Source organism: Crassostrea angulata, chromosome 1 (genome assembly GCF_025612915.1).
Source record: "Crassostrea angulata isolate pt1a10 chromosome 1, ASM2561291v2, whole genome shotgun sequence".
Taxonomy (NCBI): domain Eukaryota; kingdom Metazoa; phylum Mollusca; class Bivalvia; order Ostreida; family Ostreidae; genus Magallana; species Magallana angulata.
The window spans coordinates 51,387,439-51,409,966 of NC_069111.1; the positions used below are offsets into that span (position 1 = coordinate 51,387,439).

The following is a 22,528-nucleotide window of genomic DNA, read 5'->3' on the forward strand; positions in this document are numbered from 1 at the left end:
AAGCTGGGTTTCCGTTAGCTCCATGGCCCTAGTGGAAGGAACTATCTATGCTTATCTCAGTAGAAGGAACCGTTCACAGCTTTAAGTCCAAGTTAAACTAAATGGCTATGGTACAAGTGGAATTATGTCTTCTCCAAGTGGAGAAAACTTCTGTTTGAAAAAAGGCACTGTCTATTGTTATCAGATAGGCAGGATCTGTCTATGGCTCAAGGGAAGCGAACTATCAGTTGTCACATTTGAAGATAAGTCTACCCGTATATTTACAGTTGAAGGAACAAACTATAGTCCCAATGGAAGGATTTGTTTTAAGTCTCAATGGAACGATCTGTCAATTGTCAGAGTGGAATGAATTGTTTACAACCACAGTGGTTAGGAACTGTCTATAGTTCCAGTTCATAGTCCTATGAAAGGAACAGTCCACTCAGTGGAAAGAGTGTTCAATAGTTACAATGGAAGGTACTGGCTTTATCCACAGTGGCCTGGAGTGGATCCTTACCCGGGACAAGAGAACCCTAACACCAAGGACTTATATCATAGCAGGATCTGGCTCAACTTATCATAACTCCATTTGTCGTAAGGCCAAGAGCCAGACAACTGTGTTTGAATTTTATAAAGCATAAACCATTTTTGCCAACAGTATACTGGACAAAACCATTACCAATTGTCATGACAAAGTGATTTACTTGACTATGAAAATTACAGCTTCAATTCTGCATTCTACATTTACTAGTATGTTTTAAGTATTTCAAGTATTACAGAAGGTTAAAAAAGAGGAAAAATTCAGCCTACACTTAACATTATAACACTGGGAGACAGTCGGTTAAGGAAGATTTTTAATACGGTGAAGGGTTCTTAAATTACTTCATAGTGTTATTTTACATTCATTCATGTTATGCTGAAAAAAAAATGTTTTCTTATTTAAGTGTTAAAAAAAAGGGAAACTATTTTTTTTCATCTAGTAAGATCATTATATGAATAATTTTGATATTAGACGGTTAATTAATAAAAGAAATAATAATGGTGTGCAACCAGTAGTTGCTGAGTACAATTTCTCGCCAGTACATTGTTACGTCACTTTATCAACACATATAATTATAAACGAAAAATGACGTAACAATGCACTGGTGAGAAATGGTACTCGGCAAAAAATTGGTCGCACATCAAAAGGTTCACAAACGAAGACATCTGGTTAAATCTTATTAGTTGCTCATAGCAGTCCTCTACATTAACAAGTAGTACATACATTATGTTGAACTCTCTTCATGTTTAATAACCCACCAATAATAACATAATATAAAGATAAATACCTAGCTGGTCCTTGCAGATGTACATTAACTTCTCCGCTGACTGCACTTTCACTTGCGTACTCCTCTTGTAGTAGTTGTCTGTGCGGCCAGTTTTAAAAGATTGGAAGGAGACATCGTCGATGAATTCCGTCTGTTCAATAACATGGAATGTGAAGTTGTTCCCCTCATCAGTTTTGGTGGTCTCTCCCCAGTAGAGGAAGTGGTCGTTATTTATCACCCGCCCCGCGAAGTCCGTCTGACTGAGGACGGAGATGTGCTCCATGTGATATTTGTCCGCCACATCGTTGATGAATCGGTTACACAGGCAGGACTTTCCCACCCCCACCGGCCCCTTCACATTCTCCGACCCTGAAAACCCAATAACACTGACATTGTAAGTCCTATCCTCCGCCTTTTTAGCCATTCCCAAATAGCGCACATGAAATACTGTTATCCTAGTCTATATGGCATGTCTGCCATTGTTGTACTGTCAGGTTTCATCCACAAAGCGAAGGAGACACTTCTCCTGTGGAGAATTTCTCTTAGCCATTGTTTAGTAGTCCCAGAAATAGAGAAGGAAGACGCAGGATAATGCTAGAGACTGTTTATCATCAAGTGTCGATTTCCTTCAGAAATTCAGCTCTAAAGGTATCCTTCCTTGAATAACTCCCCCACTTCTAAGTACCAGGAAATAGCCAGATCAAAGATGCTGTGTCAGTCTGTTCAAAAAAGATAAAAATAATCATTGATCAAGTTCCTCTGTGACACAAGTTAGATAACTTACACACAGCAAATTCACGGCCACTCTCTATTGTTTTCAGTTTTGCGGCTTGGCTTTACAAAAAGGAAGTTGTTATGGTTGCTTACTAAGTAACTCACAGTCACATTCCAGTATTTAAATAATGTGGATATACACTACTGTTCAGACTTCAGAAAATGCAACTACCCTTATTTACTACTAAATTTGTTCGAAATAATTTTAATATGTAAAAAGACACTTATTTGCTACTAAATTTGTTCGAAATAATTCTAATATGAAAAAAGAAGCTTTTTTTAATTATAAAAACTCCATTTTAAGCAGTGATGCATTTGTAAAATTTATTTTTTTACCAACTGCATATCAATTCTAAGGAAGCATAACGTGTTCATCAGAGACAATGCACAGCCACTGACAGAAACAATAGATAGGCATTATTTTCCCCTTTAAATGTTTCAAATTAATAATCATCCCATGAAGAACTTTACATAAACTAAAGATGAATTTCTTTTAAACACAAGCACCCATCTTAACTAGAATGGGGGAATCTACATTTGAAAAGAAAACAAATAAACTACCATGTTAACAGTTAAGACATTTTTATACATGTCTATAGAAGGCTGATGCATGAAGTGCCCATGATGTACCCAAACTAGAATACTCTTGAAGGTTCATTAGTGATGAACTCTCAAAAACTTATTACTTATGCAGAATAAATAACTCCTTTCACTTAATAGGTAACATCAGCAAACGTGAAGCTGCCAGTAATCTCTCTCTCACACCTTTAGAGTGTACACGTGAACATGTACTCATTTAATGTAGTTTAAATGTGATATTTAATCACTCAAACTTTTCAACAGAGATAAAAAAGGACTCTTACTGCTCCAAAACACAAACAAATAGAATGACCTTTCCCAGAACATCATGTTTATGAAGGTTTCAATGTACAAGGTAGGACTGGTTTATCCGTGAGAGAGACAGACTGAAAGTGGAGAACCACGTCTGTCCCGACAAATCAACCATGACATTACGCATGTCTAAAATTACCTCAATATTTGGTACGGCTTTCAGCAGATTTTCTGGTTATAGGTAAGCTGCTACTAAGAATAGTACACAGAGGTTTCCCTATCTGTAGCAATTGATGACTCATCGCGAACCTGTGTGTATCCACATTATTTACAGAGAGCAAATATTGACAGTGGAAAATACAGAGGCGATACCAAAATGCAGCGAGCAGCCATTTCACCAACAGGTTTCTTCATTCAGAGAAACACACAAGAATATGTGCAGTGTGTATCTCAATCATATTTTGCAAGCTTTTACTCTTATGGATTTGGAATGAAAGAGAATCCTTCAAATTCTTATGACTGAAAGGAAATGAAATGAAAAATAGTTGAGCCACAATGTAGACAAGAAAATCTTTACTGCACAGCAGCTTAAAATTTCGTTCTTTCATTTCAGGAATTCACATATGTGTGACATGCCTCAAATGCATTATTTCGATGCACATATTTTGAAGTGCTACAAATCCTTGCTAACACACACTTTAGGCCTGATCATACATGTCTTAAATAACCCTAGCACTTATTTACATGATGATTTATGTTCTAAACATTCAAACTACCAAATTGTGTTGTAAAATAAGATTCAGAATATGGTATTTGAATTTTATTTTTTTTGGGAGGGGGGGGGGGGGGGCTCATCAACTTTGTAGTAAATCCAATGAATTATCATTTATTCGATATAATTAATACATCCTACCATGCTTGTCATAAAGGTTAAAAGGTCAGTCACTAAAAATAAGTGACAGTTTGAAAAAGTTCTCTCTTTTTTTGGCACATACATTTCAATCTCTTAATAAACAATAAATGTACTCCATAATTTTTTTGTATTGCCCCCCCCCCCCCCTCCCAAATCATATCTACAGGTTGCAGAAGAACTCAGCACAATGGCTGTTAACTGTAGACACGATTTATATCCCCCAGACAACCCAGTATAAGCCAACTCCACACACAGGTATCTCACAAACAGCAGGAGATATCCTGTCCATTCTTACAGATCTCCCACATTAAATCTCAATACAGCTCTACCATAGATTGTATACTATTCTGACAGCTACCCCCTCCCCCCTTTTGTATTTTTTGAATCCAGAGAAAGGTTTTCTTTTTGTATAAAGAAGATAACGCTGATGTGATATATATAAGAGAATGGTTTGATCATAGACAATTCTGAGATACATTATGTAATATTGGGTCAATATGATCCAATTTCAGTACATTGCATTATATCTGCCACAGCTTTGTTCTACTGACTTCTAGCCAAATCTCATTCACAAATTCAGAGACAATACAACTCTACCTACACACCAGTCAAGCGTGAAACATACATTTAAAGTAGATCCAGTGTTCTGTGACGTCACACTTTTATGTAAAACTTTAAATTCTTTAAAAATTGTGCAAGATAGTTTTATTTATTTTATGTGAATATAATCACATGGATGTAATTAGATTTATTGGTAGTTTAAAGATATTTTCGCACTTAATTTTATACTAAATTTCCAAATTTTTATATATTTTATCTATGCAAAGGGGAAATAACTCTTTTCTGACTTTTCTCTCAGTTGTATGTCTAAATGCTATAGTTTTTCTTATTCCAACGATTAATTTTAAAATATTTTTGTAATTTTTAGTTTTCTGATAAAGTTGACATTAAAATTGAACAAGAAAAACAAATTTCTGCCTGCAGGATTTTACTTCTAACAGAAAAAAATACATTTTTCTATTGCTAAAATATGCTTTAGTTTATGTTTATCTGGCATCTCAAAAAGTGTGATGACATGTATATTTTTTCTAACAATTGATGACATTTAAGTCTATTAAGTCGAAATCAGTTCGGTTTTTCAACTTTCCTCAGAGAATTTTACGAGTATGGAGCTACCTTAACCTAAACACTAAATATACATATCCATTCATAAAAAATATAGACAAATCCCTTCCCCCTCATGAATGACCACATTCAAAGGATTTAAATTTTAATTCATGCAATGCACTATTTACATACCTGTAATCACAATACCGAATTAAACCCCTGGTTTTATGTGCCACCTGTTTGTCAAATTGTTATAGAGTACTATCAAACATCCGATTAACAGGTCTGTGTACAGCATGATGCAATACACACCTGAAAATGGCCTACTCTAAAACAGATATTATTCATATAACGGTAAATACTCTATAAGCTTTGCAGTATCACTTAACTTGAATCCTACAGAAGTATGCCTTACAACTGTCAACAAACCAAACAAGACCACACCAAGTGGAGTATCCCCTCACAACAGGACCACACCAAGCGGAGTATCCCCTCACAACAGGACCACGCCAAGCAGAGAATCTCCTCACAACAAGACTACGCCAAGCGGAGTATCCCCTCACAACAGGCCCAAGTCAAGCGGAGTATCCCCTCACAACAAGACCACGCCAAGCAGAGCATCCCCTCACAACAGGACCACGCCAAGCAGAGTATCTCCTCACAACAGGACCAAGCCAAGCGGAGTATCCCCTCACAACAAGACTACACCAAGCGGAATATCCCCTCACAACAAGACTACACCAAGCGGAATATCCCCTCACAACAAGACTACACCAAGCGGAGTATCCCCTCACAACAGGACCAAGTCAAGCGGAGTATCCCCTCACAACAAGACCACGCCAAGCAGAGCATCCCCTCACAACAGGACCACGCCAAGCGGAGTATCTCCTCACAACAGGACCAAGTCAAGCGGAGTATCCCCTCACAACAAGACTACACCAAGCGGAATATCCCCTCACAACAGGACCACGCCAAGCGGAGCATCCCCTCACAACAGCAAAAGTTTTTTTAATGTGTCGTGAATCAAGTGAACTCATTTGATTATTGTGCTACATTGTTAACTCATACATAAAATTTGAGTAGTAAATAAACTCAAACCTGATACATATATGTACATGTACTACCGTATATTTCAAGGAATAATGTACCAATAACCTTGGAAATGAATAGGATTTGACTTATCAAAATTTATGTTAAAAATAAACAGTGAGGAAAGATTACTGAATCTCAGTGCTAAGGTTTTCTTTCCATCCTTCTCTCAATTTATTGTTCACTAAAACACTACATACACACAACTAGCGGTGGTATACAGTGGAAAATCCCCTCTTGAGGGGGTAAAAGTTTTCCACACAGGAAGTTTTACAATCAAATCACTGAACAAAGATCAAATTCAAGGGAATAAATACACTAATTAATAACATTGTCTTTCACATGGTATCAACATACCCTAATTATCAAGACTATATTTCATATAGTATCCACATAGTACATCTGGAAATGCTATAATTTATGAAATTTGAAACATGTACAATTGTGATATATGTACTACTGTACTATATAATAGTATCACTGTATCATGATGATCATGGAAACTCATTAATCAGGTTCATCTAATCAAAACAATCAGAATGCTCTAATGAAGCAATCTAGAATATCCGATGACCTTGCATGAGACATCTAAAAAATCGAAGTGCAAACATTCTACCAATACCTTCTAATATAATGAATCAAAATTTCATATACCCAGAATAATAGAAATTCAAAACAAAACCCTTGAAAATACAATAATCTTCACCCAAATTTATTCAAGTGATATACAGTACTTTACATTTCCTCAATACTATAGTCCTTAGAACGCCTTGCCATCTGTTGTAGCACTTACTATAAATCAAAAAGGAAACAGTGTGAGTCTATTTCAGTGACAAGGAAGAATAGTGACTGACCAGTCAAAGGATTGAGGGGATTCTTATATTGGCTGAACATCAATTTTTTATTTTAAATTACACCTACTAACATTACAGTTCATATTATTGCATCATGTTTTTTAATAGACAACTTATTATTCCAAACCATGAACCTTTGCTACTTTATAAAAAGTCAATAGCGTATGATTAGAATGTGACATGTTTTGAACAGCATTGTTTTTAATGAATGAAATTCTTCCTGGAAAACTACAGAAATAGGGATTTCTAAACATTTCCCTTATCATTACAACAGAGCTGCTTGAAACAAATAATAGCATTTCCTCCTTCACCATTTTTTATTTCATTTCAAAAATATATTATTCTTGTGTGATCTATTCAGCATCTACTGAGTGTATGCAATTTTTGAATGTGTTTACTTGGTATTCTCTCGTAGCTACCACCATCCCAGCGTAAAGAGTCTGAGTGATAGGGAGAATTACTCAATGGCTCCGTGAGTCACCAATCAATAGGCATCCAGAAACCTATGTTGACATGGAAACCACTGATGAATGACTGGCGAACCCACTGATCCATGGAAACTCCAAGCCTCAAACCATGACTTTTATCCAAATGAATGAGACAGTCCTCTTTCCTTTTTTACACACTATTCTCGATTCACTCTTTCTAATTAAAGCATAATCAATTTCTGGTGTAATTATCATAATGGGGTCATGCTAAGGCTAGAAATCAATGAATGGTAATACACATAGTACTGTGTGTGCCATTATAGATTTATGATATCAGTTCTACCCAGGCTACATGTGGCTTGGTGACTCAAAGTAAGACCAGGCAATTATGACTGGCTCTTCAGCAAAATGAAATAAATAGTGACAGCTATGTGTTTCTAGCAGTTCACTACAAAATAAATGTCAAGTTGACTGACCTTATGTTAATCATAATACACATTTTAGGCCCCGACTCATGCTTATTCTGCAACTTAAAGATTGAACATGTGGCTTAGTGGTCACAAGCTCAATAAGTGTATTAACTAAGGGAAAGCTGGTTCAAGTACTAGTGCAGTAAGATGTGACTTGTTGTTTCATCTGACAGAGACAGGTAAACATTGTACCTGCCCATCAGCTGTATAAAGGTACAATGTTTACCTGTCTGTCTGCTGGATACAGGTACAATATTCAACTGTCTATCAGCTGTATAGTGTATACAGGTACAATATTCAACTGTCTATCAGCTGTATAGTGTATACAGGTACAATATTCAACTGTCTATCAGCTGTATAGTGTATACAGGTACAATATTCAACTGTCTATCAGCTGTATAGTGTATACAGGTACAATATTCAACTGTCTATCAGCTGTATAGTGTATACAGGTACAATATTCACCTGTCTATCAGCTGTATAGTGTATACAGGTACAATATTCACCTGTCTATCAGCTGTATAGTGTATACAGGTACAATATTCAACTGTCTATCAACTGTATAGTGTATACAGGTACAATATTCACCTGTCTATCAGCTGTATAGTGTATACAGGTACAATATTCACCTGTCTATCAGCTGTATAGTGTATACAGGTACAATATTCAACTGTCTATCAACTGTATAGTGTACACAGGTACAATATTCACCTGTCTATCAGCTGTATAGTGTATACAGGTACAATATTCAACTGTCTATCAACTGAATACAGGTATAATATTCACCTGTCTATCAGCTGTACACAGGTACAATATTCACCTGCCCATCTGTTGTATACAATAGTACCTATAAGTTGTATATTATAGGTACAATATTCACCCATCTATAAGCTTTATACAGGTTCTAAACTCATTTGATCTGTTTGGGTCTGTCTATCAGCTGTTATTAACAGGTACATGATTTAGCTAGGGTTTGAGCCGCCAAGGTTATGATAGGTTTCCAACTTCTCTACAACTTATTCTTGCAGATGAGCCATAATCATATGGATACATGATGGAGACTTTCTCCCTGATTAATATCTACAGCCCTTTTTGCAGTGTAGTATAAAATACAAGTTCATCAGAGTAAGAATGTGACACAAGACTAGTTTTCTAGTAGTGATGAATTACTCAAGGTCAAATCTTCCACTATGCAGATGTAATGCTAATTATCATAAAACTTTTGGACAATATGAGTTATCGAAAAATCTTAACCATTTTCATTTCATCCTTCTTGCTTTGAAAGATGAATATGCATATTTCTCATTCATTGCAATAATAATTTTTTGTAGCCTAAAAATCCTGAGTGCCACAAACACAACTGAAACCCCCTTTTTCCACATCATTGACATTTTTGTGGCATTCAACTCCTTACAATGGATATGAATGAAATCTACTCAGCACTTCAAAAGCCCAGTACACAACAAAATATGCACAGAATTTCTATAGTGACCCATTTTGTTTCAAAATGCATAAATACATGGATTATAAACACTTATTCATCATATGATATGAATTTTCACTAAGAAAAAATGAAACTTTGATCTTTGGAGTGTAATGAGGCAATCATATTTTCTAAAATCACATTTTCTAAAATCAGATATCAAAACCAAGGGAGACATGTGAAAACAACAGCTGATTTATATATGTTCTTAATCTAATTATCTGAAACAGAAATCCAATTCTGTAATGAAATTTCTTCCTTGAGTCACTACCCCCCAACCAAATTCAGTTCACATATATGGTTAAAACATTTTAATGTCCATTAAAGTACGCTTGTGAAATCCTGAGCAGTAAAGAAATTGTCTTTTACCCTAGTATGAGGTACAAACAAAACCTCAATAAGTTTCATTCAAGCATTTTTACGGTAAGATTTGATTATCATGACATGACATACTATTACAGAATCAAATAGAGCTACACCTAAATCCAACCGCTTGAAACAAACTAAGCTACATGTACTTTACAATCACAAATAAACTACGTTAAAATCACAAACCTAGGTACATCAGAATCAAACTTCATGCAAATTTGTTTCACATTTGTTGTACACTAATCTTTCATTTCTGAACCAACCTGATTTGTTCCATTTTCCTTCTGACAAGCAGAGAGGGTAGTGAGTCTACATACAGATCAAGTACTGGTTTCCCTCATATTTGTACATGCATTGTTTACCGACAACAAAATTACTACTGCCATATCATAGTCAAGTAAACTCAAGTACGTAAAATAGATACACGTTCTCGGCAACCATGCATAAGTGCTTAAAAATACACAGTCATGCATTTTTCTTCCCCTTTTCAACAAAAGTGTAAAACAGTAAAATACATCTCTTCATTATAAGGAAGCAGGTCACTAAGAGACAGACAGAGCTGGTTTCCTTCTTTCCTTCCCCACTCCCACTTGTCTTTATCTATACTAATTACAGACCAATACCCAACCCCAACCCTCAGAATATTTCTATTATTGATATACCTCAGTGCAAAAACACACATATATCGATACCATACAGAAGTCAACATTAATTTATGTAAAATATTTTGCACGGGACACACATTTGTACTTCCATATCAAGAACAAGATGCAAGACGAGTATATGACTCAGATAATCTCACAAATACGCCAGCGTTGTATTTACCATGAACAAAGAAATATGATGGGACTCGATCTGAAATGTACCTGGTCAACCTTTGTCCCACTCTGTGGTTTTTAGCACTCTAGTGAAAGCTTCAGAAGATTACACAGGTTACCAGTATACATAGTTAAGTAAATCCATCACTTACAAACCATTCAGTCTCGATCTCGAAACCAAAATTTTACTTGCCTCTCAATCCCCTGCAAGTACGGGGTACTTTACAATACTCAGAACGTAACAAACCAAAATGGCTGATCTTTGGTGCAAAATCTGAGAAACAGCCTACAAGACATAAATTTTGTGCACACTAATGCCCAGTAATGGAGATATTTGTAGACACTTCCTTAGTACTAAATCATCTTCATATTTTTAGATTATGGACATGTTCTGTTTCCTTAATAAATGTAATGATCGATTTTCCAATTTTAGTCAAACAATTTGAAGTGAGCTAATAAAATCAAACCTTGTACAAGGAAACTGAATAACATCTTCATGCATGCAAAAATCTCTCCCTCTATACTTCCATTCTACAGTGTGAATCTCAATCTGATAGTATTATTTGATTAATTAGTATATCAATTATCATACTTTGATATTTGTTAATTAATCTATATATGTAGATGGATGACCTCTTCAGTGCTGTACATGTACTTGACTTAGAAACCTGCTCTATCTAAATTGATCCAAATGGACCATCATCTCAAAACATTTAAACCAACAAAAGCAAATTCAAATCCACTCTTATAATATTAGGATATAAATGGTTCCACTTGAAATGTTTTTGAAACATTGTTCAAATCAAAATAATAAAAAGAAAATAAAGATACAAAAAGAGGTGAAATATTACAGGAACTGTTAAGCTAATAATGATTGAACTTTTGAATTTTCAGAAAAATGAACAGCTTTTGTAAGTCTTAAACACGAGAGAGGCAATGTCCAATTCTTCTCACCTGATTACTAACGCTAGATATGTCTGAGACATATCCAACTAATGCTGAAAACTGTAATGTTCAAAGTCAAATATACTGTAGAGCATTGTTCAAATTTATAAAGTGAAGTAAATATTCAAAATCGAGTGCTCAAGAAAATATGAGATCCACTGCCACTGTACCGCCTCATCTGTATAACGGGGTCGAAATTTTTTTTATACATGTACACGTAACAGTTTTTTCAATAACTCGGGCAGGTCAAAAAGTGCATTTGAAATTTAACTTTTCATGATATCACAAAGAAAATATGAAGATCATAACAAGTGATTCTTTTCTTCTTTTTGCTGATGCAGAAAAAGCCTTACACACCCTCTTATCTAAAATACAAGATCTCTTCATCAACCATTGAAACTTTTATCCTAGAAAATCGACCGACTAAATGATTGTGTACGTCTCTGCGACACTTCCATTGAAGATTATTTTAAACGGAAACCACAAACACATATCTGTAGCGATAGATCTCAATATCTAGAGTGAAGAAGGATGTAAACTTATACCAACTTGTAGCATTCCGAATCCACTGTTCAGCCATGTTGAATTTATTCTCATGCCATATATGGAAGAGTAAATTGTAGAAGCCAAAACCGTCAGAAGCGATTTAAAATTTCCGGATTTTCTAAACCTGATAGAAATACTTTGATGACCAATGACTAGTCACTTTGTCATAAATTTTAAATAAATGAATAAGTATTTATAATAATTACGCATTTTTTTATCGCTTTTAGTTACAAAATTTGAAAAATCAGAGAACCTTTTAGTATTGTGAAAAGAGTAATATAAAAATGTTTTTATATTTAAATATAACTTACAGTGTATGCCTACTTTTTCAAAACCTTGTTCGAATATATATTATCGTTATTTTTTAAGGATATTTAATATTTTTGCACATATAACAAAATAGAACAAATAAACAAATTTAGAAGAAAAAATGCATATATCCCATTTTTTCTATTCTGTCGATGTCATTTTTAAATACCCACTATCTCTATCATGATCCATTGACTACAAATTATACAAATATTTTCTTTGAGGCTTAAAAATCCATTGACATAAATTCAGACCTGAATTCCATAAGCAATGTAATGTAAAAATATTGGCGAATCGAGTTCTCACATTGACAAGGAATCTAAAGCTAGTCGATATCGTGCGACAGCTTCGTAGAGATCTCTGAGGCAAAGCAATTTCTCTGAGACACGACATGGAAACGACTGGAAAACAAACCACTGCAAGGATCGTGCCCCACCCACACAGGTAAATATGGCCACCTTCTTTTCTTTTGTAATATCCCGACAATGTAAAGAATTGATTGATTGGGGGGGGGGGGGGGGGGAAATCAAGAGTAAACTAAATGTAGTCGGACCTTAAAGTGTAGGTTAAAAGTAAGGACATCGTGTGAAAACTGAAACTATGTATAGTATGTCACAGACATTGTAAGAGTGTCACACATTCAGTGGAGGACTTTGTAAATGGCATGTCATACCTATAGTGTATATTGTAGTATGGCATGTCACAACTTTTGTGTATGGGACTTTGTATTGTATGTCACAACTTGATAGTATAGTACTTTCTATCGTATGTCATAACTTAAGTTTATAGGACTTTTTATTATACGTCACCCTAACAGCATGTAGGACTATGTATTGTATGTCATCACTTTAGTGTATATTGTATGTCATATCTTAAGTGTATAGGACTAGATTTCTACACTACATCGAAGCAGTGTGTAGGACTTTGTATGGTACGTCAAAATAACAATCTTTATCGGACTATATATTGTATGTCATAAGTTTAGTGTATATATAGGACTATATATTGTATGTCATAACTTTAGTGTATATATAGGACTATATATTGTATGTCATAACTTTAGTGTATATATAGGACTATATATTGTATGTCATAACTTTAGTGTATATATAGGACTATATATTGTATGTCATAACTTTAGTGTATATATAGGACTATATATTGTATGTCATAACTTTAGTGTATATATAGGACTATATATTGTATGTCATAACTTTAGTGTATATATAGGACTATATATTGTATGTCATAACTTTAGTGTATATATAGGACTATATATTGTATGTCATAACTTTAGTGTATATATAGGACTATGTATTGTATGTCATAACCTGAATGCATAGGTCTTAATTTCTACACTACATCGAATCAATAGTGTTTCGGACTTTGTATTGTACGTCAAACTTACAGTCTGTAGGACTTTGTAATGTATGTCCACCATTAGTGTATATGACTTAATTTTTACGATACATCGAACCCTTTGTATATGTTTGTCACACAAACGGTATGTAGAAAACGTTTAGTTTTTAACATATACAGTGTATATGACTTTCTGTGCTGTCACAACTACAATGTAGGACTTTGTATAGTATGAAACACACCTTGTGTATAGGACTTTGTTTAGTATGAAACACCCCTTGTGTATAGGACTTTGTATTGTATATCACACTTACAGTGTAATCCTTGTAAGAGATGCTACAATTACAGTGTAAGCATCCGGTAATGGGATGTCACATTTACTCTGTAGGTATTTGGTGCATGTCAACACCAATACCAATTTTGGATTCGTGGAAATTTTTATGCCTCACAATAATACGATATAACTCTTACTCAAATATAAATATTAAACGATGCTTTATTCGTTGTAAAATACAGGTGGAAATGTTTGCTACACTGTTATAATAGTCAGTAATTACTGTTTATAGGATGTCACAGTTCTATACAGGACGTGACACTACAGATCGAGTCAGACATTGTTATTATAAGATGTTCGATTTCTTAGTACAGTGTAAGGGGGCGCTGTTATATAAAAAATACATGTAGCTCAGTGAAGGGCTTGTTATCAATACTGTCACAAATGAAGTAAAACATCCTGTTATAGTGTTATAAATATCATGTAGAAGATTGTAAGACTGTAATGTATAACATGGTTATATTGTGTTGGACCTGTGATAAGATATCCTTTGACTGCGCATGCCTCAAATTCCCCAGTTATAGAATGTCATATCTAGAAATATCCGAGTTTGTAGGACACTACCTAATCGACACGACAGCAGTAAAGAACAGAGTACGACAATTCATAGGAAGTTACACAGTCATACAATGTCACAGCTACAGTGTATGATGTTGCCTTGTTTAAGGATGCCACTCCTAAGATATAGGATCGTGTTTTAGGATATCACAACCTACAAAATATTGCCGTGTTATAGGATGCCACAACAACGGTGTAGGACCATAGTGTAGGAAATAACACCTAAAGTGTAGGGCCTTGTTAAAGGGTGTTACACATCCTGTGTAGGACCGTCTTATAGGATTGTACACCTAAAGTGTAGGGTCTTGTTATAGGATGTCACATATGTTGCCTAGGACCGTTTTGTAAGATGTCACAAGTTCACAACCTACATTGTAGGACCGTTCTACAGGATGTCACCACCTACACCGTAGGAGCGTGATATGGTATTTTACACCTATATAAAGGACAAAAATTGTATTAAAATGTCACAGAGCCTTTGTAGGATGATGTTATAGGATATCACACTTAAGGTGTAGAACCTTGTTGTAGGATGTCGCACATGCTATGTAGGACCGTGTTGTAGAATGGCACAATAATAATAATAAGACTGTGTAAATTATAAGAAGTCACACATAACGTGTAGGAATCACCATGAGATGTCACATATACTTCGGAGGATAGTTTATAGGATGTCTCACATTTATTGTGTAAATTTTAAATGTACTGGTGCACATACTATATAAAATTACGCATTTAAAATCATTACCACCGATTTTACAAGATCGAAGGTTGTGGCGCATTTACGTGTAGAGAAGGAAGGAAACGAGAATAGGCGTGAGGAATAGGCATGAGGAGTAGGCGCGAGGACCGTCTGAGGACTTGTTCACTAGGGAGGCCACTCTATTCTCTGTTCTATAATATCTACAAACCCATTACGAATCTATTTTGTCCACCCCTGTATTACCTTGTGAAGGGTTGGCCAAAATGATCGTGACGAGGCTTTATAGGTCGTCAAATAAATAATGATATGTGAATATTTAATTTTCCTTAAGGAATCATTCTTTCAGTATTATGAGGTGATAATTTTGGTCGGGGCGTGATCAAATCCAATAAAGCCCGAAGGGCTTTATGATAGATTTGATTACGCCCGACCGAGATTATCACCTCATATTATTTAAAGAATGATTCCTTATTACTTACATTTATATAATATAAAGCCATTTAAGCAAACCCCGCTGGTGCCCAAATTATACGTCATTTGAAGTTATGGGTTATATAGTACAAAATCGATACGTATAGTGTTATCACAGGCAAAAACACTGGAAAATGTAAATATATGTATATACATGTACCGGGGTAGGTCTATTTTCCTGGTAAAACAATAGTACCACTTACCAGCAATGGCTGACTATATCGCAAACTGATTCATCTATATGTAGACGATTAATTTACAACACTTCTAAACTTCGTCAACTTCCTTCTTCATCAAACGTAATTCAAAGTGTATCATATTTAATTGTAATGTCAAGTGTTTGTGTATGACGCAATTATAAACTCTAGTACATTAATTAATGTTTAATGACAGTGTACTTAAAAATAATTTATAGAAGTACCAGTACATGTCGTGCACGCAATCGTAGTGGCTGTAATTCTATATTCCTGGTTATTTTAATGATTAGATCAATGGATCTTTACTACATGTTTATATGAAAAGTACAATTGCATTGAGTTGCTACTACATGCATTTAAAATGATTTTTTGAATGCATTGTTTTATGATATATTATAACTATTCATATACATACGAGGGCTTAATCAACACTTTTTGGTAGAGGACCCTCTATCCTTTTAACTGGGGATTTTTCATCGACAAAGTTCTATTTAGGGGAAAATAGTTTAACAAATATGACTTTGTGAGTGTTAAAGAAAAATAAAAAAATAAAACTATACTTTTGGAAAACACTCAGATACCAGGTGTTTTGATTGGCATGCATAAGGGTGTCTTACTCAGCATAACAGCAAAATCAGCAACCTATCTTTCATGCATGTTTTATACCACAATACGACAATGTTATTTTGGGATTTTTTCTATTAGATTTTGGATAAAAAACAGTCAATATTTATTTAGGAATGGATCCTTTTACAGGACCCACATGCAAGGGATATTAAGTTCTGAATACTACACATACAGTAGCCACTGATGTATTTCAGATCCCCGTCCAGAGACCCGATGATACCACCTAAACCCCCGGGCTGTCTGGACTGTCTGAGGACCAAACTCCATCTCCTTCCCATCATCACTTTCACCTGGTTAGCGGTCACAGTATGTCTGTCGTAAGTAGGAGAGAGAGAGAGAGAGAGAGAGAGAGAGAGAGAGAGAGAGAGAGAGAGAGAGAGAGAGAGAGGGGAGAGAGAGAGAGAGAGATTTATTTTTTAATTTCCGACATCATTCTTTTCTAGATATGTATTGGCTGCCATCAATAAGGACACAGAGGCAGATTTTCCGTACATCAGGTACATGAAATCTCAGAGTTTATTTTTACTAGTTTTACTTTGAATTCCATATCAGTATACGATTTTAATGTTTGCAAACTATAGGTACACTTTACCTTGTGTTTTTGTTTGGTTGGTTTCAGTAAAACAGCCAACGTCGACCCACAGAGAGCCATTTTTTCACAGATGGTCACCATGGGCTCAGTGCTATGTAGGTACATGTATTTAGTGAAAATAGACTAGGTCGAAGAAAACTTCATTCTGATACTTGTAAAGTCCACCCAGCCACCCCCCAAAAATGGGGAGGAATAACGAACTTTATAGTTGACGTAACACAATTAAATGTTATTTGATTTTCTCAAGACGGGATCTGCAGCACGATGCGGTACCTCTCTATGAAGGCTGACCTGCTTTCGTGCTCGGTGTCCAGGGGGTACCACTGGCTGAATATCATTGGGGTCTGTACCGGACTGCTGGTCTGTCTGGGGAACACCTTATTGGGAAACTTTCCGGTAACAGTACAGTATACACAATACTCACTATTTTAGAATTAAAAATTCTGACAATCACATGACTGCATTCACGTAGTATAGTTTTTCAAAGGGAGACAAACTACCCCAGAACATCTTTTTCTAATTCAACATTTTTGAATGGTTCGTGACAAAGAAAGGTTCTTATTTTGTTAATAAACACGCGTGTTTATTTATTTCTAACAATAAATTCAGTGACATGAAAACAAAATCAATTCATTAATTCATTCTTTTGTTTTATCCTGACATATGTCATCTTGGAACCAATTTCCTTTAAAAGGATCGTAACCTTTTGTGATTGCTCCAAATCCCTGATCTCTAATTCATGTAGACTTACATGTTACCACGTATTTGGTGGTGATGCCTTTACTCTCCTTCGACAGACGGACGGCTACAGGAGCCACTATAAAGCCCCTCACTACGTCGGAGCAACGGCGGCGTTTGCGGGGGGCGTCGTGTATGGTTGGATACAAACAAGGTTGTCATGGTTACTGGAACACAAACAAAGAAAAACCAGCAGGATACAGCTTGTGTTGATGATATGGACCACTGTGGCATTGCTTACATGTATCCTTTTGGTGGGTCACTCCTAGTACACTATCATAACTCTGTCTCTTCCAGTAGCCAACAGCTTCAAATGTTACCCAAGATATTAACCTTGATTATTATCACTAGTTGGTATATCAAAAGTAGTCTATGAAGTTCAGAAATCTAAAGGCTATGGAACCAAAGAGGCGAGTACTTGTATTGGCATTTTAGGAATGGGTGGGTTGTGATAAATTGAATTTTTTAACTTTCTCACCTCAAATTTTAGTTTAAGAAATCCACAGACACCTTAAAGCAATTTCGATTTCGACAAATTATATATAATCGTTTAGATTTTTGTGATGATTCGCCTTGCTTTACATACTAGTAAACAGTGTAACCACGATTTCAGGGCACGTTACGCGATGTCTACCTGGTGTCCACCGTCACGGAGTGGGTGCTGGCCTTCAGTATAGCAGGATTCCCTCTGACGTTTGTTAGAGACTTCAAAGCCTCCGTCCTGAGGAGTCCGAGGATCCTCAGACGTGATTATACAGAGGACATTCAGGTGTGTTATTATGCAAAGGGCATAAAAGTTTGTCATTATACAATGGTCATTAAGGTGTGTTACTAGTATTACAGAGGACAATAAAAGTTTAATATTATACAGATGACATTAAGCTGTGTTATTATACAGAAAATGTTTGGCAGAATGAAATTACTTTCAATAATGTAGTCCTTTTATTATACGTAGGGCATGAAGGTGGGAAAAATAATGACATTGTGTAGTATATGTTACATAATGTCGTTACATTGAATTCTTATTTATTAATTGATATAATTAAATTCATATACAAAATACACCCAAACGATTTATTTTTTGACGTACTTATTTACAAGTTTAATGTTCATATGTTCGTAGATTTCACAGACACAAGCATCTTCGCAAGCCATTTCTCCGATTCATCGGACAGTTGGCTAGCGAAGATGAGGCACCTGACGTTATATATGTTTCTCATAATCAAAAACATATACATATTCTTTATGCATTCTAGGTGTATGTAATATGTATTGTACGTAACATGAATTTCCTCAAGGGGAAATTATTTCCTCAAATGAATAAATTGTTATTTACCTTTTTATTGAACGTCAAATTTTGTTTCTATTGAACACATTTATTGGGTTGGATTTTATTTTAACCTAGAAAACATTCCCTATTGTTTTCAGCAGGAACCTTATGGGTTATTTGTTAGATTATTTATTAAACATACCGGGTATACTAAAGTTGTATTTATTGTAGGCTAATGGTGGCTTGGAAAAGGACATCGATTATAAAATTTGAAACATACACGTAAATAAACCATAGAAGTCCCGGTTACACTTCCAACAGGGACATACACATTCATTTATTAGTAGCTACCACAAAGGACCTACGGAACGTGGGACAACTATCGTTTCGATAATTCGTTGATGCACTGGTCTTTGTTACCTTGGAGACTTGCGTTATGGATAACTGCCCGTGTCTGTTGTACATCTCCACATAACTTTTAACATGATATTCATTAAACATATTCCCGCGCTGGCAAAACATGCGAATTTTCTCCTGCAAGTATATGTATGTATCTTCTACAACAGTACCAGATGATGTTGAATATTTCGATACATGAAGTTCATATGTAATCAGTGCAGATAATATGTGTGATACTTTTTTTTTCTTGATTTATAGATTGATGCTTCGTCACGATACAGATTGTTACCATTTTCCGACATCTTGATTTGTAGTGATCCAAACTTGTGATTGTATTGCATAAATCTCATTGACTTGACGGAGTGATATGCAAGTTATGTGTTCATGTATGCTGATGATATTCATAGACCCTTTCATTAATAAACCTTCAGAACAATTGTCAGAAGAGAGAGAGAGAGAGAGGGAGAGAGAGAGAGAGAGAGAGAGAGAGAGAGAGAGAGAGAGAGAGAAACAGTGCTTTTTTGTATCAATGACGATGAATGAATATAAATGTTTCAATGCTAACATGTTTTACTGTTTTACTTATGCATACACATGTATCAAACTTTACGTAAAAGTCGGTCTATATTAAAGGTCAAATGAGTTGGTTTTTTAAACACTTTTTATTTATTATTTTTAAAAGGTCCAATTTAAAATGTCTTACTATCCCGGAAAAAGATAGTTAGCATACAAAAGATAACAATATAAAATTATACAAATTCAATAATTAAGCAATTCGACAAATTTAAAAGGAGCATGGTCACAATTTTGGTCAAAAATTATTTTTTCCGTTTTTAATGTTTACAATGCTCCAGAAAGGCGTTTGTAATGGTCAACCAAAATTTGAGAGTCAGTCGTCGTGTTTTAAACGAGATTCAGAGCTTAAAATTCTTTGTCATGTAAACAAAGCTTTGTTTATGTTTTGAATGTAGAAGTGTAAATTCCACTTTTAGACCTGAAATGAATGTGATAAACACTAGGTATTATTTATTTATGCTTAAAACGAATACGAAAATTAAGATATCAGCTGTAAAAAGAACGTTTACCGGTATATTGAACCAATGTAAACAGAAAACAGGGCACGAGCCTTGTTTACATGACAAAGAATTGTGAGTCCTGTATCTTGCTTTTAACTCTACGACTGACACTCAAATTTTGGTTGATTATTTAGAATGCATTTCTAAAGCATTATAAACACTAAAATAGAGAAATGAACTTTGACCAAAATCGTGACCATGCCCCTTTAACAATATATATTCAAAATAGCGTTGACCTATCATTAGAATAATTTCAAAATCTTAAATTTAAACGCAATGCATTTGTTTATTTTAAACATACATGTACATCCAATAATGTTAATGTTTCTTTATACGAAAGAAACCATACGTATAAAATGCTTCTGATTTGGTTTGAGATCTTCAACTATTTTAATATTTCTCATAAGATGGAATAAAGAATAATGTCGGGTAATTCCCAAGATTACATATATTCAATACAATATCAAAATGTAATATTGTAACCAAATACCCCAATCAGAGTCAAGAATCTTATAACATCTTTCAAATCTCGTAGAGTCTCATGTATGCATTTAATAAGGTTTCATTCTGGAGTAGAAAAATTATAAATTTGTAATGACGACCACCTCCCTGCCTGAAATTTTTCAAAAAGAATTATGAAACCTATAATTTTGGCGAAAGATCTGACTGGTCTACAAAATAATGAATTCAGTGTCAGGTGTGGGAATAAAGAAGATAATTTTTAAACATTATATGCATTACCACCTATACATCCATTTTGGCCCTGCCCTGGAGTCAAAACCCATAATCCAGGGGACATGAAATTTAAAATTTTAGTAGAGAACTTCCTGGTAAACATAATTATAGAGTCTGTTTTTCATACAGATGTGTAAGAATAAAGAAGAAGAAATAAACATTATATGCATTAACACTATATTGCCAAATTGCCCCCCCCCCCCCCCACCCTCCATGTCATGAACCCCTCACACAGGGGTCATGAATTTCTCAATTTTGGTACAGGCTTCATGGACATATAACCAGGCATTTAGTTTTTAACAAATATATATGGGCGTAGAGAAGAAGATTTAACACATTTTAACTATATGGCCATATTGGCCCCACCCTAAAGCCTGAACCCCTGACACAGGGGTAGTGAATTTCACAGGTTTCGTAGAGGGCTTTATGGACATCATAATCATGCATTTACCGGTAGTTTTTAACACATATATATAGGAGTAGAGAAGATTAGTATATTAGATTTAATACATTTTAACTATATGGCCATATTGGCCCCACCCTAGAGCCTGAAACCCTGACCCAGGGGTCATGAATTTCGCAATTTTGGTAGAGGGCTACATGGACATCATAACCATGCAACCAGATTTTCCCTTAAATGTGTGGGAGTAGAGAAGACGAGTTTTGAAAATTTAGCTTTTTTATTTTTGCAAATTTGGCCACACCTGAGGCGCCCCGGGGTGGTAGAGCCACGAATTTCACAATTTAGATTCCTTTTACCATAGAGATACCTCACACAAAAAAGATGGTAACAATTAGCTTTGTAGTTTTTACGAAGAAGTTAAAAATGCAAAATTGTTAACGCACGACGGACGAAGCACAACGCACTTCGACGGACGAAAACAGATAGCAATAGGTCATCTGAGTTTACTCAGGTGACCTAAAAACCCTATATAAAACAAACAAACAAATGTTCAACATATCTCCAAAACCGCAAAACAGATTACATGTACAATGAAGGGAACCTATTTTTTTTTTATTAAAAATAAAGCTGCCAAGACAGGATATTGCTAAGATGATGGTTTTATTTATTTTTTTATCAAAAGAAAAAAAAAGTTTACAATTTACTATTTAATAATCATTTATTTTATTCTTTTATTTTTCTTAAGAAGATCGTTTAAGATCCTTAAATTGTCGATTGATAATACTAGTATGAAGGCCCTCTACATATAAATGTATGCCGCGTTGTTCCAACTTCATAAGAAATT

At 35.0% G+C, this 22,528-nt stretch overlaps 2 protein-coding genes across 17 annotated transcripts in view; one reads left to right on the forward strand and one right to left on the reverse strand.

The window, feature by feature from the left end:
* LOC128180472 (rho GTPase-activating protein 5-like) overlaps positions 1-11,994 on the reverse strand; it is a 42,068-nt gene extending 30,074 nt beyond the window's left edge. For 7 of the 11 annotated variants that reach the window (XM_052848877.1, XM_052849170.1, XM_052849092.1 and 4 more), the window contains exons 1-2: positions 11,917-11,994; positions 1,308-2,005 (exon numbers count right to left, since the gene is read on the reverse strand). In XM_052848877.1, the coding sequence (XP_052704837.1) occupies positions 1,308-1,710 (403 nt within the window). In that variant the 5' untranslated portion in view covers positions 1,711-2,005; positions 11,917-11,994. Of the gene's footprint in view, positions 1-1,307; positions 2,006-9,867; positions 10,909-11,912 lie in introns of those variants that run through there. The other 4 variants (XM_052849251.1, XM_052848680.1, XM_052848749.1 and 1 more) reach the window with 4 other exon arrangements.
* A 459-nt stretch (positions 11,995-12,453) lies between these two features.
* Positions 12,454-20,045, forward strand: LOC128169724 (DNA damage-regulated autophagy modulator protein 2-like). 6 transcript variants are annotated; one of them, XR_008241586.1, is made up of 10 exons: positions 12,454-12,666; positions 16,666-16,788; positions 16,915-16,968; positions 17,091-17,158; positions 17,311-17,459; positions 17,861-18,044; positions 18,153-18,211; positions 18,415-18,570; positions 19,303-19,611; positions 19,729-20,044. XR_008241586.1 is itself a non-coding variant. In XM_052835820.1 (9 exons), the coding sequence occupies exons 1-9, from the start codon at positions 12,614-12,616 to the stop codon at positions 19,342-19,344; spliced, it is 888 nt and encodes a 295-aa protein (XP_052691780.1). In that variant the 5' UTR covers positions 12,454-12,613; the 3' UTR covers positions 19,345-20,045. The 6 variants fall into 6 exon arrangements, 1 of the variants encoding a protein (XP_052691780.1); XR_008241589.1 differs by having other exon boundaries at positions 16,601-16,788; positions 17,091-17,162; positions 19,303-19,617; positions 19,729-20,039; XR_008241587.1 differs by having other exon boundaries at positions 16,601-16,788; positions 19,303-19,617; positions 19,729-20,036.
* The last annotated feature ends 2,483 nt before the right edge of the window (positions 20,046-22,528 follow it).

Bases quoted from the DNA above. Each gene is read 5' to 3' on its own strand.
- LOC128169724 (XM_052835820.1), top strand. From the start codon at position 12,614: ATGGAAACGACTGGAAAACAAACCACTGCAAGGATCGTGCCCCACCCA. The intron at 12,667-16,665 runs GTAAATATGGCC...GATGTATTTCAG, and splicing joins ATCGTGCCCCACCCACACAG to ATCCCCGTCCAGAGACCCGA. The intron at 16,969-17,090 runs GTACATGAAATC...GGTTGGTTTCAG, and splicing joins GCAGATTTTCCGTACATCAG to TAAAACAGCCAACGTCGACC.